The 17,720-nt window shown below is 44.7% G+C and overlaps 1 protein-coding gene across 1 annotated transcript in view; it reads left to right on the top strand.

Annotated features, from left to right (window-relative positions):
• The window catches only part of TACR1 (tachykinin receptor 1), a 113,792-nt gene that overhangs the window by 78,961 nt on the left and 17,111 nt on the right, over positions 1 to 17,720 (top strand). The window contains exon 3 of the mRNA XM_061592774.1: positions 14,811 to 14,961. Coding sequence (XP_061448758.1) covers positions 14,811 to 14,961 — 151 coding nt within the window. The remainder of the gene's footprint in view (positions 1 to 14,810; positions 14,962 to 17,720) is intronic.

Raw genomic sequence — 17,720 nt, forward strand, 5'->3', positions numbered from 1 at the left:
TTTCGTATCATCCGCAAACTTCATAAGGCTTCCCTCCACTCCATCATCTAAGTCATTGATAAAAATGTTGAAGAGTATTGGCCCCAAGACAGAACCCTGTGGCACTCCACTCGAGACCTCCTTCCAGTCCGAAGCAGAGCCACCGACGACCACTCTTTGAGTACAGTTTTCCAACCAGTTGTGAATCCACCTGACAGTATTTCCATGTAGTCCGCATTTGACTAGTTTGCTAATCAAAAGGTCGTGGGGGACCAAGAAACCAAGTTGAACATAGTTCAACATAGTTGAAACCAAGAAGGTCAAACATTACCAAGCTTGTGAGTGAGTTCAATTTCTGATAATAGGCCCCCATTCTTATTCAAATCTAGAATCCTATAAATATCCTTAGACTCCCACTTACAGAATTGATTACGTTTATCTCTGTTCCTAAAATCACAATGTTCCAGAATAGGGGTTAGTGGAGAGCCTCAAGGTGCCAAAACTTTCACCCATTTACCCCAAACTTTCATTGAGGCTCTTAAAAAGGGGTTCTGGATGGTGTTAGTAACAGATTTGTTTAGCTTTTGAAATGATGTGGCTCGAAGTCCCCAGCTCGGCTGCAACCCAAGGAATTGTAACATCTCCTCTAATAATGAACAAGCAAGTGACAAGCATGGTAATAAGAAATAAGGTGTGGAAAACCCAATCCATCCTCTAATTCCCTACAGACTCTACTGCACTTACCCCCATTAATAAACTTCTCAATTTTATTTTACCATTTTTGGAACCATGCATCTGCCATGTCTACTGGCAACACCTGAAAAATAAATAGAATCCTAGGCAGGATGGACATTTTAACTGCCACGCACCTGCCAATCCATGACAGAGGCAGATGTACCCATGAATGCACCTCTTTAATGGTCTCTGTAGTTATCGTGCCCAAGTTTCTCCTTCTCAGCTAGTTCCAGTTTTTAGTCAGAATAACACCTAAATATTTAAACCCTCCATGGCATAATTTCAGATCCAGTCAGTCAGACCAACATATTTGCTCCTCCAAAGGGTTATTGAGACACATAAGTTTTGATCTGGACCAATTAATTTCAAGTCCTGCTATCTTCTTGAAGTCCATAAATGTAGTCTGAGCCAGTGTTACACCATGACTTGGATCATTTAGTGAGAGTAAACCATCATCAGCAACAAGCTGCTGGTATGTTTTTACCACCCATACTAACTCCCCCTGCCTCTGCTGTAGCCAGAATTTGTATTGCCAGCACTTCCATAATAAGGGCAAAAAGCAAGGATGACAAAGGGCACCCCTGCTTCATGCCCCTTTGAATGTCAATAAAAGGTAATTCATAACCATTGATCCTTATTTTTGCATGAAAAGTAGAGTAGAGATGTTCTAATAAACCTTCAAAATTCTGTCCAAATCCCATTCTATGAGCAAGATCTTTGAGAAACCTCCATTCCGCTCTATCGAAGGCTTTATAAGCATCTAATGAAAGTAATGTGAGGGGTAATTTGCTTGTCTCTGCATGATATAGGATGTTCAATACTCTCCTGATTGAATCAGCATTTTGCCTCTGAGGCATAAAGCCAGTTTGATCTGGGTCAATTAAAGAGCTTATGAATGTATTTAACCTTTGCACCAGTATTGAGGTAAGGAGCTTAGCATCCACATTTATAAGAGAAATAGGGCGATTATGACCCTATTTGAGTAGGGTCTTCACCCGGCTTCAAAATAATTACTATTTGTGTCTGTTTCCAGGATGTTGGAATATCGCCCCCACACAATATAGAATTAAATGATTTCAGGAGATGTGGCAGAAGCTGGTCTTTAAAAGTTTTATAAAATTCCCCACCAAAGCCATCTAGTCCAGATTTGCTATTTTTATCTTTTTAACAGCATCCTCCATTTCTTGGGCTGATATGGTTTCATTTAAAACCTCTATCTGCTCCTGTGATAGTTTTTTGATGGGTGTTGTATTCAAGCATGTTTCAATGGCCTTAGGGTCAGGATTGTCTGAAGTATAGAGTTTTTTACAGAATGTAGCAAAAGCTTATGATATATCTTTTGTTTTACAGCACATTTTCCCAGATGTATTACGCACATTTCAGATCAAATTTCTTGTCACCCTCTTCTTGACCACATGGGCTAGTAGCTTGGAACCTTTGTTCCTAAATTCATAATATTTTCTGCAAACATAAGCCATAGCAGCATGGATTCTATCAACATCTAACTCTTGTAGTTCAGATCTCTTGCCAGAGAGGAGTTTATAGGTTTGCACACATCACTTTTGTTTATAGATCTGACTAAGGCGTTCAATTTCTGACAGTATAATTTCAAATATTTTCTTTAATGTGCGTGCCTCTTATAACTGCCTTCATAGCATCCCAGAGGATCCCCCCGTCTAACTCTGGAGAATCATTGATACTGAAACATGATTTTATGTGCTCTTAGATTTCCTTATGAGCTAATAGCTGACAGGAAACCTCCATGTACAGGATCTATCCTGCTCATTGTCAGTATGTAATGCCATAGAAACAACAGCATGATCCAACACTATGATTGCTCCTGTGCTGGTCTCACCCACTTTTCCCCAGGCTTCCCTGTTCACTAATATATAATCTAAACAGGAATTTGTCTTAAATCTTGAAGAATGAAATGTGTAGTCACATTCAGAGGGGAGTTGTTCTCTCTATGCATCTAAAAGATCATATTCAGAGAACAAGTCTGCAAGCCCAGCTGGAGCATTGACATGTGAGATAGACCCCACACTTCTGTTCAGATGACCATTCAAGACTTCATTCAAATCACACACACACCCCACTATCAGAGTACTATCAGAGTATAGCAGGCTATTTCTTAACACTTTCTTAAGGAATTCCAGTTGATTTTGGTACATATATTGAGGCAAAAGTATATAAATCCCAATCAGTACTGCCACACAATAATGCATAATGTCCCTTGGCATCTAGAACAGAGTCCTTTACTACAAACGGGCATTTTCCCCCAAAAAAAGAATTGTTGTGCCACACGACTTAGAGGATCCTGGGGCACAGATCTGCTCCCCCAGCCATTTCCCTCTTAAAATCCCTCTGGGAGGTTTCTTACCCTGGTGGGTTTCTGGCAACAACATGACATCAGCATTGTCCCTTTTCAAAAGTGATTCACTTCTCGCTCTTCTGACTACAGATCCTAGCCCATTAACATTCAGTGACGATATTTTTAACTTGCCACTCATTAATTTTCAAACTATAAACCCTGAGGGAAATGAAACGTCCCTCCTTCCCCCTTTTATACTCTGTGGATATTAACCATAACACCCTAAAGAAGTTAAACCAAACACAGTAACCAACAAACCATGAAACTCACTCCCAGAGACCTCTCCCTAACCAGGGAACTTTGGCATGCAGACTGAACACTGAGGGCATATGGGAAGGCTGGAGAGAATCTCTTTGGTGTAAGGAAGCACCCTCCCCGATTTCAGGTATAGCCAATGAATAGAGTCAAAGCATTTCCAGTCTGATGGCAGAATAAACCTTTTAAATATTGATCCATCAGTGTAGGTACAGAGCTTTTTCATTTCTGTGCCAAGCCTGTTCCCACCTTTTGATCCTTCTGCTTTCGTTGCCATTGGCCATCATCATTCAGCCTTTGAGAAGCAGCACCATCCAGTTCTCTTGCAGGTCTTTGAAGTTGCTTCAAAAGATCTTCAGCTTGACACAAATCGCTCACTGCCACCACTGTCCCATTGCTTGTCACTACTAATTTAAATGGGAAACCCCAATCGATACGGGATTCCTGCTTCTTGCAGTATATTACTGACAGGTTTAGACTGTTTACGCCACTTCAGGGTCTCCTGACTTAAATCCTGAAATACCTGCACCTGCTTATTATATTTCAGATCACCCATGTTCCAAAGTGCTTTGACATTTTCCCCTTAGTTTTAAAATACTCAAAGCGGGCGATAATGTCTCTCGGGTGGTCTAGGGCCCAAATCTCTTTGCACTTGCTCAGAATCTTCAGCAGTTTCTGTCATGCCCAGCTGCAAACCATTTAGCCATTCTGTCAAAAATGTTATCATATCGGCCCCTTCCATTTTTTCTGGAACCCCACGCTAGCCGACATTCTTCCGATGGCTGCGATCTTCTTGTTCAGCTGTTCGACGATTGAACCGCTCTGCCACCATTTTAAGTTCCGTTATAGTGGTCTGGTGTTTCAGGCCCAGGTTCATAGCTTCATTAGCTGTATCAGTAATTTCTGACAATTTTGCTGAAATCTCCAATGTTTTGGTATCTAGAGGCTCTAGCTCAGACTCCCCAATCTTTGGACAAAGCCATGTGAATTTTGTGAATATACTTGTCAGTATCGTCAGAGACATTTTGAGGAAAAACAGCCCCATGAGGACTAATCATGATCAGCAGCCACGGAATGTTGTTGATAAGGAAAATGTTGGTGGTGGAATGGATATACTGGAGGAGGGCATGGTTGGCTGGCTAGGACCATGAACAAGAACATTCCTGTTAGAAGGTGAGGGTGTACTCCAACATTGTGTTCATGGTCCCATATAATACACTATGAAAACACAACATACGCAAAATATACACAGATTCCTTTCTCAAAAATTCCTTTCTCAAAAATTACAGCACATGAAATCTGCAGCACAACAAGGGTATCAAACCAGCCACCATGGTGCATCTGTCTGGAAACACTGCAAGAAAAGACAGGCCATGCCCAAGTGAGGAGCAGCCAGTTTCCCTTCCCAGCTGGCTCTGAACATGTTTTTTTCCTTGACCCCTGCTTCCTCTCTCTTTCCACCTCAGGGGACTCTTCTGCCTCTCTCTCTCTCTCTCTCTCTCTCTCTCTCTCTCTCTCTCTCTCTGTCTGTCTCTCCTGGAGGCCAGGCCTGGCAACAAAGAGGTCTTCTGTATCTTTAAAAGTTGTGCAGGGGGAAGAGAGAATTCCATCTTGTGGTTTTTTTCATTAAAGTGTTGCAAGAACACCTGCACTTTTGGCTGACTTTCTCTTCTCCTAAAGATACAGGATCAGTCTCAGGCCCTGAACCTGGCAACCCTACTCTCTCCCTCCCCACTGATCCTGCAGTTGCACACGGCCAGTCTTAGGATAAAGCCCTGGGCAAGGGGAATCTCTGGCGCCCACCATCAGTTTTGCACTGTTGCCTAGTTTCATGGCTTGTGCAGGATAGCAAATTTTGCAGTATAACAGGCCCTGCTGCTTCCAGGAAACATCTCAGCAACGTCAATGAAAAGGGCCCAGCACTAACCTCTCAATAATTTTGCTCTTGTACTGCAGACAGTACGTTCACCAAATACTAAGCCACTGAGCTCAGGCTGGCTGGTTTGAACCAAAGGTATGGGGTGAAATGGGTGCTGGCCTTTCCCAGATTGCTACTTCAAGGAATTCTGTCTAATGTCTGTGCTCTTATGAGCTCTGAAATGCTTTACAAATATTACACAACAAGGAAGAGCTAAAGGTTAAAATGTAAAAGTGTGGAGACTTTAGATTAGAACAACAGCTATGGCTTTGTGTTCACCAGTCTTTCTAGTTATGGCCTTTGATTGTGTGATATTTTCCAATCCCCTTAAGAGATCTTTCACGAAGTAAATAAGCAGAGAAAAGCAGGCCACTGCCTGTGATATCTAAAAGGTCAGGGCATTTGATAAGGTGTTTGCTGAGCAGATCTGGGGGTCAAAATGGCTTGGACAACTCCTCCTTTCTCCCTAGTACACGATACAGACAGAGGTGCATTCTCAGTCTGTTTAAAAGGCAAAGCTCATTTCCTTCACATGCAGTGAAATTTGTGGTTGTCACTACAAATTAACTCCATTTCAGTATCTCCTGATGCTTGCGGTTATTTAGTAGCACTGCCTTTTAACATTTACTTTCCTGTTTTTCAAACTAGTCTAATCTATCCCAATTTTATTAACTGATCAGATGCTTTCAGCCTGGGAAGTGAGCGCTTCCACGGTGTGCAGCTTGCTCCAATTTGGCTGTTTTCCTCCCTTTTCATTTGCAAAATGAAACACATCTAGATTGATCTATAGTGTGTTATTTTGTGAATGCCAAACAACATGATTAAATTATGCTTTGGTATTTGCCTTTCACTCTGCACCTTTGCAAGCTTTATGAATACCCTTAAAAGATAGTACAGTTTTAAACAGTCTCTTCTTTCACCCTTGGTAGACTAAATTACAAAAGTGTAATCCTTTGGATTTTTTGTGTGTGTCACAATTCCTAATTTAGATCCATTTCAGTAAGGTTTCATTTCATGGGGTTTCATATGAAAGTAGATTAAAATGCAATCGGAATGATTCAGTGATTGCATGACTGGTTGCTTGAAACATCAGATGTGTTTCAGGATTGTCTATGATTGCCTTTTTGTTACGTGCTTCCATTAAAAAGGGTGAAAACTCACCCATGACAAGCTTAATAATCACACCAGATGTTTTGCTTCGGGCACCCCTGTTTTCCAGGGAGGGGTGTCCTGCATTCCTTCCATTAGATAAATCCCTGTCCCTACTCTGAGTTTTCAGGATGTTTTATTAAAATGTTGCTTGTGAGTTACAATATACTGCCATTTCATAGGGTGTGTGTGTGTGTGTGTGTGTGAGAGAGAGAGAGAGAGAGAGAGAGAGAGCTTCTTGTCTCTAGTGCACATTGCACTCACATTCATGCTTTAATTCTTTTTCTCCTTTTGCAGTACTGACTGGATGTGTAATGTGGCCTTATATTATATGTTATATGTTTGGGGTTCGGTGCCATCAGTATGCAGATGACACCCAACTACTCCTTTCCACCTAATTCCAAGGAAACTGTCTCAGTTCTAAACCAGTGTCTGTCAGCTGTGGTGGACTGGATGAGGGTGGACAAGCTGAAGCTTAATTCAGGCAAGACAGAGGTGCTCCTGGTCAGTCGAAAGGCGGATCAGGGAATAGGGGTTCAGCCTGTGCTGGATGGGGTTACACTCCCCCTGAAAACACAGGTTCGCAGTTTGGGTGTGCTCCTGGACTCAGCCTTAAACCTGGAAGCCAGGAATGATTTTGCACAGTTAAGATTAGTGCACCAACTGCACCTGTTCCTGGAGTCGTCTGATCTGGCCATGGTGACACATGCCTTAGTTACATCCCGCTTAGACTACTGTAACGTGCTCTACGTGGGGCTGCCTCTGAAGATTGTTCGGAAACTTCAGTTGGTGCAACGAGCTGCAGCCAGAATGTTAACTGGGGCTGGTTACAGGGATCATACAACTCCCCTACTGCAACAGCTCCACTGGCTGCCAGTCTGTTTCCAGACAAAATTCAAAGTGCTGATTATGACCTATAAAGCCCTATATGGCTTAGGTCCAGGCTATTTGTCAGACTGTATCTCCCTATATGAACCTGCCCGGGCCCTGAGATCTTTAGGAGAGTCCCTTCTCACGATCCCAATACCTTCACAAGTGCGACTGGTGGGGACACGAGACAGGGCCTTTTCGGTGGCTGCCCCTAGGTTCTGGAACTCCCTCCCTAGGAAGGCAAGAATGGCCTCCTCTGTACAGTCCTTCCGCCGACAGCTAAAGACTTTTTTCTTCCGGTGGGGCTTTGGAACTGAAAGCTTTAAGGGTAGTGATTGAAGAGGGTGCTGTATATTATTGTTTTAATTGTATGCTCCTAAATTGGGTTGCAGTATTTTAATTGTATATCTGTTTGGTTTTAACATCATAATAGTTTAATCCTGTGTTAATGCTGATTTTATATGTTTATATGTTTATATGTTCTTAATGATGTGTACTTATTTTTATCTGGAAGCCGCCTTGAGTTCCAGTTTGGAAAAAGGGCAGGGTATAAACAAAGATAATAATAATAATTAGTAATAGTGTGGTATTAATTCTTGTATTGTTGTCATATTTGCTATTTTTTATTATGGTTGTATTATTTTGTTTGAAAATGTTTTGCATTTGTTTGCTCGTGTTATAAGTTATTTCAATTATTGTGTTTTTTCTTGTTGTAAGTCGCTTTGAGTTTTACCGTTGAAAAAAAGTGACTAACAAATGCCAGTAATAAATAAATAAATAAATAAAATTCCTATAAAAAGGGTGGCAGCAAAACACTTTTTAACCGGCAATGTAACAGAGGCCCAGCTTTTCCTAACGTCAAAATGTATTATTATTATTATTATTATTATTTATTAAATTTATATACCGCCCGACTAGCGATAGCTCTCTGGGCGGTGAACATAAAATAGTATAAAAATACAATGAATAACAAAATAATATTAAAATACAATCAACAATACAATAAACATTATTAAAATTAGATCAATGTAACTTAAAATGCTTCAGAGAATAGGAAGGTTTTGACCTGGCGCCGGAAGGAAAGCAGAGTCGGCGCCAGGCGTACTTCCTCAGGGAGACTGTTCCATAGTTCGGGGGCCACCACTGAGAAGGCCCTAGATCTTGTCATCACCCTCCGGGCCTCCCTGTGAGTTGGAACCCGGAGGAGGGCCTTCGTAGCAGAACGTAGTGCACGGGCCGGTTCATATCGGAAGAGGCGTTCCGCAAGGTATCGTGGTCCCGCACCGTATAAGGCTTTATAGGTTAATACCAACACTTTGAATCTAGCCCGGAAACATATTGGCAACCAGTGCAAGCTGGCCAGAACAGGTGTTATATGCTCGGACCGCTTGGTCCTTGTCAGCAATCTGGCCGCCGCATTTTGCACTAGTTGTAGCTTCCGAACTGTCTTCAAAGGTAGCCCTACGTAAAGCGCATTACAGTAATCCAAACGTGAGGTTACCAGAGCATGTACCACTGATGTAAGGTCCTCTTTACTCAAATAGGGACGTAGCTGGGCTACCAACCGAAGTTGGTAAAACGCATTCCTAACCACCGAGGCTACTTGAGCCTCAAGTGAGAGGGAAGAGTCTAAAAAGACTCCCAGACTACGAACCCGGTCCTTTAGGGGGAGTGTAACCCCGTCCAGGACAGGGTATATATCCACCATCCGATCAGAGAACCCGTCCACCAACAGCATCTCAGTCTTGTCTGGATTGAGCTTCAGTTTGTTAACTCTCATCCAGTCCATTGTCGAGGCCAGGCAACGGTTCAGCAAATCGACAGCCTCACCTGAAGAAGATGAAAAGGAGAAGTAGAGCTGCGTGTCATCAGCATACTGATGACAACGCACTCCAAAACTCCTGATGACCTCTCCCAACGGCTTCATGTAGATATTAAAAAGCAGGGGGGACAAAACTGACCCCTGCGGGACCCCATATTGGAGAGCCCGCGGTGTCGAGCAATGTTCCCCAAGCACTACCTTCTGGAGACGACCCGCCAAGTAGGAGCGGAACCACTGCCAAGCAGTACCTCCAACTCCCAACTCCGCGAGCCTCTCCAGAAGGATACCATGGTCGATGGTATCAAAAGCCGCTGAGAGATCAAGGAGAATCAACAGAGTTACACTCCCTCTGTCTCTTTCCCGACATAGGTCATCGTACAGGGCGACCAAGGCTGTCTCAGTGCCAAAACCGGGCCTAAAACCCGATTGAAATGGATCTAGATAATCAGTTTCATCCAATAGCGCCTGGAGCTGGCCAGCAACCACCCGTTCCAAGACCTTGCCCAGGAATGGAACATTCGCCACTGGCCTGTAGCTGTTAAAATTGTCTGGGTCCAAGGAAGGCTTTTTCAGGAGTGGTCTCACCACTGCCTCTTTCAGACAGCCCGGGACCACTCCCTCTCGTAAAGAGGCATTTATCACTTCCTTGGCCCAGCTACCTGTTCCATTCCTGCTAGTTTTTATCAGCCAGGAGGGGCAAGGATCCAGTACCGAAGTGGTTGCACGTACCTGTCCAAGCACCTTGTCCACGTCCTCGAGTTGAACCAACTGAAGCTCATCCAACAAAACAGGACAAGACTGTGCTCCGGACACCTCACTAGGATCTACTGCTATAACTTGAGAGTCTAGGTCCCGGCGGATACATGAGATCTTATTCTGGAAGTGATCGGCAAACTGATTACAGCGGGCCTCCGATGATTCCACCCTGTCCGGAGGATTTGAATGGAGAAGCCCCCGGACAACTCGAAAGAGCTCCGCTGGGCGGCAAAGAGATGATTTAATAGTGGCAGCAAAATGATGTTTTTTAGCTGCCTTCACTGCTCCTACATAGAGCTTAGTCGAAGCACTAACCAGCGCATAATTGTATCCGTCGGGAGTTCGTCTCCATTTCCGCTCAAGCCTCCTCCTATCTTGCTTCATCGCTCTCAGCTCCGGAGTATACCATGGAGCTGTATGAGCTCTACACAGGAGAGGGCGTGCAGGAGCGATCGTGTTTACAGCCTGGGTCATCTCCGTATTCCACAGAGCGACCAGGGCTTCAGCAGGAGCGCCAGTCCTATCAGCCGGAAAATCCCCCAGAGCCCTTTGAAAACCTTCAGGATCCATTAGTCTCCGGGGGCGGACCATTTTAATAAGTCCCCCACCCTTGCAGAGGGAAGAGGTTACTGAAAGTCTAAACTTCAGCAAGCAGTGGTCTGTCCATGACAAAGGGAGTGTTGTAAAACTCCCCACATCCAGATCACTTTCCCCATGCTCAGTAGCAAAAACAAGGTCTAGAGTGTGCCCCGATACATGTGTTGGACCACTAACATATTGAGACAGCCCCATGGCTGTCATGGAAGCCATGAAGTCCTGAGCCGCGCCAGACAAAGTGGTCTCGGCATGAATGTTGAAATCCCTCAGTACTATTAGTCTGGGGGACCTCAACAATATATCCGAGACCACTTCCGCCAGCTCAGTTAGGGAAGCCATTGGGCAGCAAGGTGGGCGGTACACCAAAAGGATTCCCAGCCTGTCCCTCTGGCCCAACACAAGGTGTAAACACTCCAGGCCAGTAACTGAATGAACATGGTGCTTGGTGAGTGAGATGGAACTCTTATAGACGACAGCAACCCCACCTCCCCGACCCTCAGATCTACCATGATGCTGGACCAGGTACCCCGGTGGGCAGAGCTGAGAGAGACCAACTCCTCCCTGCTCACCCACCCAGGTCTCGGTTATACATGCCAGATCGGCTGCCTCATCCACAATCAAATCGTGGACGAGGGAGGTTTTATTATATACCGATCTGGCATTTAATAACAGCAACGTCAGCCAACTTAAGAGGATGGTTTAGTGAGGACCGGTCTATCGCTCTAGAGCAAATCAACCTTTCATTCAGTCTAAAAACACTCTTTGGCACATTGCAAGATATGTCAAGGAAATAATTAAAACCAATCCCTGCATTTCTGCAATTTATAGTAATAGGTATAAGTACAGATGGAAACTGAGTCTGGGCTGATCACCCTCAACATTTTTTCAATGTTGAGCCTAATGCTTGCCAGGAAATGCATTCCTCTGGAAGACTGGAAGTTTAATTTTTGATTGTAACTTGATATTAACTGATGTAGTACTATATAATCTTATTATTTATGTAATCAGACATTTTGACTGAGGTAATTTTTTTCTCTTATTATTCATGGGACACCACACCTGCTAATTCTATTTTCTTTCAATAAAAGTATATATATATACACACAGGGCTTTGCCCCAACGCTTCTGAACAGGGACTCCGAAACATACACACAGCCAGGCAAGTCCCAAAACTGCCCCCCCGACAATTTTCCAAATGCCTCCCACCCCTGAACAGCTCCCAAAAGGCCCTGACCCTCAGGAAATTCCCCAAAGCCCCACCTCACCCTGACAACTCCCCAAATGCCTCCCTGCCCCAGCCACCCTGTTTGAACAGCTTACTGGCCTCCCACCTGCCCAGACTGCCACAGGCACACCTCAACCACTTACCAGCATCCCGTCTTGTTGCTGCTGCTCGCCCTCACACCTGCTTGCCCCTCTTACTCACTTGCCTGCCCCCCCACTCACCTGTTTCCCCCCTCCTTGCCCACCTGGCCACCATCCTTGCTTCCCTCACTCCTTCGCCTCGCTTGCCTGCCATCCTGCCACTGCGCCCACCCCAGTGCATGACAGCTTACAAAAATATTACATCGTAAGTTTTTTTTAAAAAAGTGTGACAACAATTCTTGGAATAAAAATAGCAACATTATATTAAATTTACAGGGATGGGGAACCTGCATCCCTCCAGGTGTTAGTTGACTACAGCTCCCATCATCTCTGAGTCCTACAATATCTGGAGGGCCACAGGTTCCCCATCCTGACTTACACAATCCGCAAACAGGTAACAACTGCTAAACCAGTTCCATGGAGTGTGGGATCCTACAGTTCTGAGGCATAGGATTGTTACACCTAAACCACAAAAATTGGAGGCAAGCTCGCTTGGCTCAGCTCAGGGAAAAAAGCAGCCATCAAAAAACAACGGCACTGAACAGATTTAGAGAAAGGTGAATAATTGCAGTAATTCCCCCCGCAAATAAAAGTTTGTTTTCAACCTGAAAATCAAAACTGCAGGATATTCAGCACATCCTTAATAAATCAAGCTTTTCCAGAGTGATGTCTTTGCTGGTTCCAGAGGGAGAGGTGGCACATTTGCTTGCGCTGGTATCTGTTTTATAATAGATTTTCCAAATCGTTTTCTACCTATGGGAGTACTTTTCTGATGACAACTTGCTGTCAGAACACTAACAGCTTCCTTCCTGCATGTGTTTTAAAGAGATTTTAGCCCCAATCATTCAAAAGAGACTGTGATTCAAGCTGTATAGCAGCAGCAGCTGTGAGAGGTGGTGATGTCTCATGTAACTCGATGCTCCTCTTGACCCAGGAGACGTCAGAAGAAGGCATGAATCAAGGCATACTTTCAGCCTTGTTCCCAGCCTCTACTATCCCAATCATGGATAGGGCCATTGGACAGTGTCCTGAGTCTGCAAAGCACTGGAGGACTTGACCAGTGGGACCAAGCAGTAGAGGCCTGGTGCGTTTAGTCCCTGCACCTACCAAGGCAGCTCGCAGGCTGAAGTTCTGATCTTCTTGTGTTGCAGAGTGGCAGTACAGAGTGCCACCAGAATGAGTAGTGCAGCTCATCAGCCAGGTCTGAGTGACCGAAGGAAACACTGAGGCTGGTGGCTGGCTGGTTTCCTATCATTGTTGCTCTGCACTTATTTAGTTAGGATATTTCTAAATCTCCCTTCCTCCGAAGTTGCTCAGGGCAATGTAGAACAAATGCATAACAGCACAGAACAAGCATCAAATGTCCTGGCTCTCACCAACAGTTTCAGTCTCCCTACTTTTGGCTTGGTTGTTGACTTTGGCTTTAATCCACAGGTTTGCACACAATTGGAACATAGATCAGGTTACAGCTCACTGCAAGGCACCACTATTAGGCATGACTACACAAGTGAAGATGTTGTCACAACACTTAACATGCCCCCTTGGTCCCCCTAATGAAGGATGGGCCAGGCATGACTATTTGCATGTGACTTGTCTGTGACTTCAGGACTGGGCAACCTAGTGGACATGCCTACAATTAGGTGGGCTAACAGGCTCCCTCTGTTTGCACTTGCGCAGCCTCTGGCGTTTCTGTGGCAACTGAGGCAGAGATGGCTAAGCCAGATCTTCCTCTGGCTTCACCTCCTGCATCCTCTCCTGTATGGGAGGTGGGTCAGCAATGTGAGGCTGGCCAGGAGATGAACCAACTGCTGGAAGCAGGGTTGTTGTTCTTGTTGTTATGTGCTTTCAAGTTGATTATGACTTATGGCGACCCTATGAATCAGTGACCTCCAAGAGCATCTGTCATGAAGCACCCTGTTCAGATCTTGTAAGTTCAGGTCTGTGGCTTCCTTTATGGAATCAATCCATCTCTTGTTTGGCCTTCCTCTTTTTCTACTCCCTTCTGTTTTTCCCAGCATTATGGTCTTTTCTAGTGAATCATGTCTTCTCATGATGTGTCCAACGTATAATAATCTCAGTTTCATCATTTTAGCTTCTAGTGACAGTTCTGGTTTAATTATTTGTCTTTTTCACAGTCCATGGTATCCACAAAGCTCTCCTCCAACACCACATTTCAAAGGAGTTGATTTTTCTTTTATCCACTGTCCAGCTTTCACATCCATACACAGAGATCAGAAATACCATGGTCTGAATGATCCTGACTTTAGTGTTCAATGATACATCTTTGCATTTGAGGACCTTTTCTAGTTCTCTCGTAGCTGCCCTCCCCAGTCCTAACCTTCTGATTTCTTGACAATCATCTCCCTTTTGGTTAATGACTATGCCAAGGTATTGATAATTCTTGACAAGTTGAATGTCCTCATTGTCAACTTTAAAGTGGATAAGGGGACAGATTAACAACTCAACTCCATCATCCACATCAACCTACGAGTGACTGGTTAACAGGCTCGGTTTGCTTGTGACTTCATAGCTGATGGTGCTTCTGTGGAGATGGAGGTGGAGACGAACCTGCCAGGTCTTCCCCCAGGCCCACCTCTGACATTCCCTTCTAGGGTGGGGGCGGGCTAGCCACAGGAGGCTGGCTCAGCAGCAGATCTATTGCTGAGGGCAGCACAATCTGAGGGACTGATGGCTTAACTCCTTCGTCTGCATCAGCCAACATCTCGGGAGGGCAAATCACTGGGTCCCTCTGTCATCAACAGCTCCCAAATCGCTGGGCTTCTACCATGGACCTCAGACCAGTGCTGCCAAGAGTTCTCCATGGGGCTCATGACAGCAAAGTGCTATCAAGGCTTTTCAGGGCTATTGTGCCTTTAATTAAAAATGTCCTACTTGTAGCTTCTGATTTGCAGACTCCTGGCCAAGGAGAAGGTGGCCAAGGATGCCCAGGCCATTGGAAAGTAAGATTCTTAACGGTATTCAACTAATTCCAGGTACCACTTTTGTGTGACGGTGCTCAGCTACGTTTTGCCACTCCTAGTGATAGGCTATGCCTATACTGTTGTTGGGATAACGCTGTGGGCTAGCGAGATACCGGGGGACTCTTCAGACCACTATCATGAACAGATGTCTGCCAAGCGCAAGGTAAGTGGTTCTGAATAGCCAAACTGGAGTATAAAGAAGAGCTGAAAACAAAACAAGCTTAGGCTGAATTGAGTTCCAAAAAAAGTAGAAAAGGAAGTTGTTTGTGGAGCCAGTGTGGTGTATGAGTTAAGGTGTCAGACTAGGGCCTGGGAGACCTGGATTCAAATCCCCACTCAACTATGAAGCTCACTGGCAGTCACCATATCTCAACCTAACTTGCCTCAGGGTTGCTATGAGGATAAAATGAGGAGGGGGACAATCATGTATCTGAGCTCCTTCCAAGAAAAGTAGAATAGAAATGTAACAATATGCTCAGAGGCACATGTTACCAAATTCTTCCAAGCTACACAGGAAGTGGATTGGACTGTGAAAGACCAACCCAAATTGTGTTTGCATTTTTACAAATGTGTAGGTCGGTACAGTATCTCAGAAAGGAGGTCAGGTCTCCTGCTCCCCTGGTGCATTCACTATAGCTGCCCAATTTCCCTGCTTTTTAAAGTTTGATAGAAATATCTGTTGGCGATAGGTACGTCCTTAAACCGCAAGGTTTATTGCCTATTAGTGAATTTCTCTGCTTTTTAATCCAGGATGTAAGAAATGGGATTGTGCTCAAGTTTGCTGAGAATGGATTGATCATTTGCATGCTTATTGGGTTCAGTGGGATTTACTCCCCTGCAATCAGGCTTAGGATAGGTGAAACTGTCCATGGGGGGTATGGGGAGAGGAGGAGGAGGAAGGGCAGAGGGGAGCAGGAGGATGGGAGCAGGCAGGAGGGCAGGTTTGATCATTTGCATGCTTATTGAGTTCAGTGGGATTTACTCCTGTGCAACTGTGAAACTGACCATGGGGGAGGAAGAGGAGAGGGAGGGAGGAAGCACTGAAGTGGGCAGGGGAGGAGGAAAAAGGAAGAGGGGAGGGGAGGTAGAAGAGAGGAGGAAGGGAGAAGAGAGGAGGAAGGGACAGGAGAGGGAAATGAGGGGAGGGGAAGGAGAGAGGGGGAAGGAGAGGGAAAAGGCAGGTCTGATTATTTGCATGCTTATTGAGTTCAATGGAATTTACTCCCATGCAATATTGCTTAGAATATGTAAAACTGACCATGGAGAAGGCAGAGGGGGAGGGGATTGGAAGGTGATGGGAATAGGGAGGGGTGATGGAAGGGGGAGGGGACAAAAAGGAGGGAGGAGGAGGGGAGGGCAGGTTTGATCAATAGGATTTACTCCTTGTACAATCATGCTTAGGAAAGATGAAACTGACCTGGGGGTGGGGCAGGAAGGGGGCAGGAGGGGGAAGGGAGAGAGAAGGGGAGGAGGAGGAGGGAGAGAGGAGAGGGGAAGAGATTGGGTGGGTGGGCATTGGGCAGAGGGGAAGCCCCTTTCCTTTTCAAAAGGAAAACATTGTAAACAGTATCATTGTTTTTCAGGGTTTCCCCCACCTTTTTATTCTACAGCAGGCACATGTAGCCTCCCACCCAAATTTAAACCAAAGCTGTCCCTGGCCACATTCACACCAGACCTTTATTCCACTTTAGACAGTCATGGCTTCCCCCAAAGAATCCTCGGAAGTGTAGTCTGTGAAAGATGCTGAGTAGGGTTGCCAGGTCAGAAGCATCCCAAACCCTGAGATTTCAGGGGTGGGCCCTAGTGGTGTCATGGGGCAGGTTGTAGTGATGTCACAGGCACAGGCCCTAGCAATGTCATAGGGCTGAGCCCTAGTGATGTAACAGGGATCAGCTTTGGTAATGTCATGGGGTGGGCCCTAGTGATGGCATCAAGCATGATTTAAAAAATCTGTGATAAATAAAAAATAAAAATAAAACATTTCTTTCTTTTAAAAGTGCTTCCTTAGAAAACCATAAAAATAAAATATTTACTGCAGGAAAGAAAACATAACAATAAAATATTTTCATGGCCCCAAACTCAAAAACAAAAATTTTAGCAACTAAAAATTTAGCTGCTTTACACTTGGGACTGAGTATTCCCATTGTTGGTGAAAAATAGAATTAAAAGGTTTCAGACAGACAAACACATAACAATACAACACATTCCAAACCTTTTGAGATTCCATAGCCTCTGGCCATGTGCAGAGCTTTGCACATGAAAAGTAGTCATGGAATTCTCTGATTATGGTGTCAATGACTGACTTAATTGCCATCAGAACTGGTTCCCCATGGGCAACAAAATCCAGTAGATGCTGGGTGCTCTTAGAATTTGGCTATGAGGTGCTTTACAGATGATTGCATTCCGAAGTGGGACAAAGGAAGAAGGGGAGTGTTACTTTTTCAAGCTTGCTGTGCAATACAGTGCGGCCTTCAATGGTTATCTTTGTTTCAAATGCATTTGTTTTAACCATCAACCATGGTTGCTTGGAGCATACAATTAAAACAAAAACATTTCTCTGATTGGAAATTAAGACAGAAATCTTAGCTAAAAGATAGAGCCTGGATAGGGAACATTTAATCTAGCCTACTTGTTTCTGGCAAGAAGGGTTTAAGTGCTCTCAAGCCAGCCCAGTCACCAGAAGGCCATAGTAGGAAGAAAGGAGCCTAGTGTTGTGGAGATGTTAGGAGCACTCAGGAGTAAAGACGGATGCCCCTGAAGGTTGCAATTCTAAACATACTTACTAAGACCCATAGAACTCAATAGGACTTACTTCTGAGTAGATACGGTTTGGATTGTGCTGTTGATAAAGCTTGACTAGGGATCCTTGTGATGCGTCCTTCCCTGGCTCTCCCTGTCAGGTTCCTACCTGCGCGTGGTTAC

The sequence above is a fragment of the Rhineura floridana genome, chromosome 12 (genome assembly GCF_030035675.1).
Source record: "Rhineura floridana isolate rRhiFlo1 chromosome 12, rRhiFlo1.hap2, whole genome shotgun sequence".
NCBI classification, from domain to species: Eukaryota; Metazoa; Chordata; class Lepidosauria; order Squamata; family Rhineuridae; genus Rhineura; species Rhineura floridana.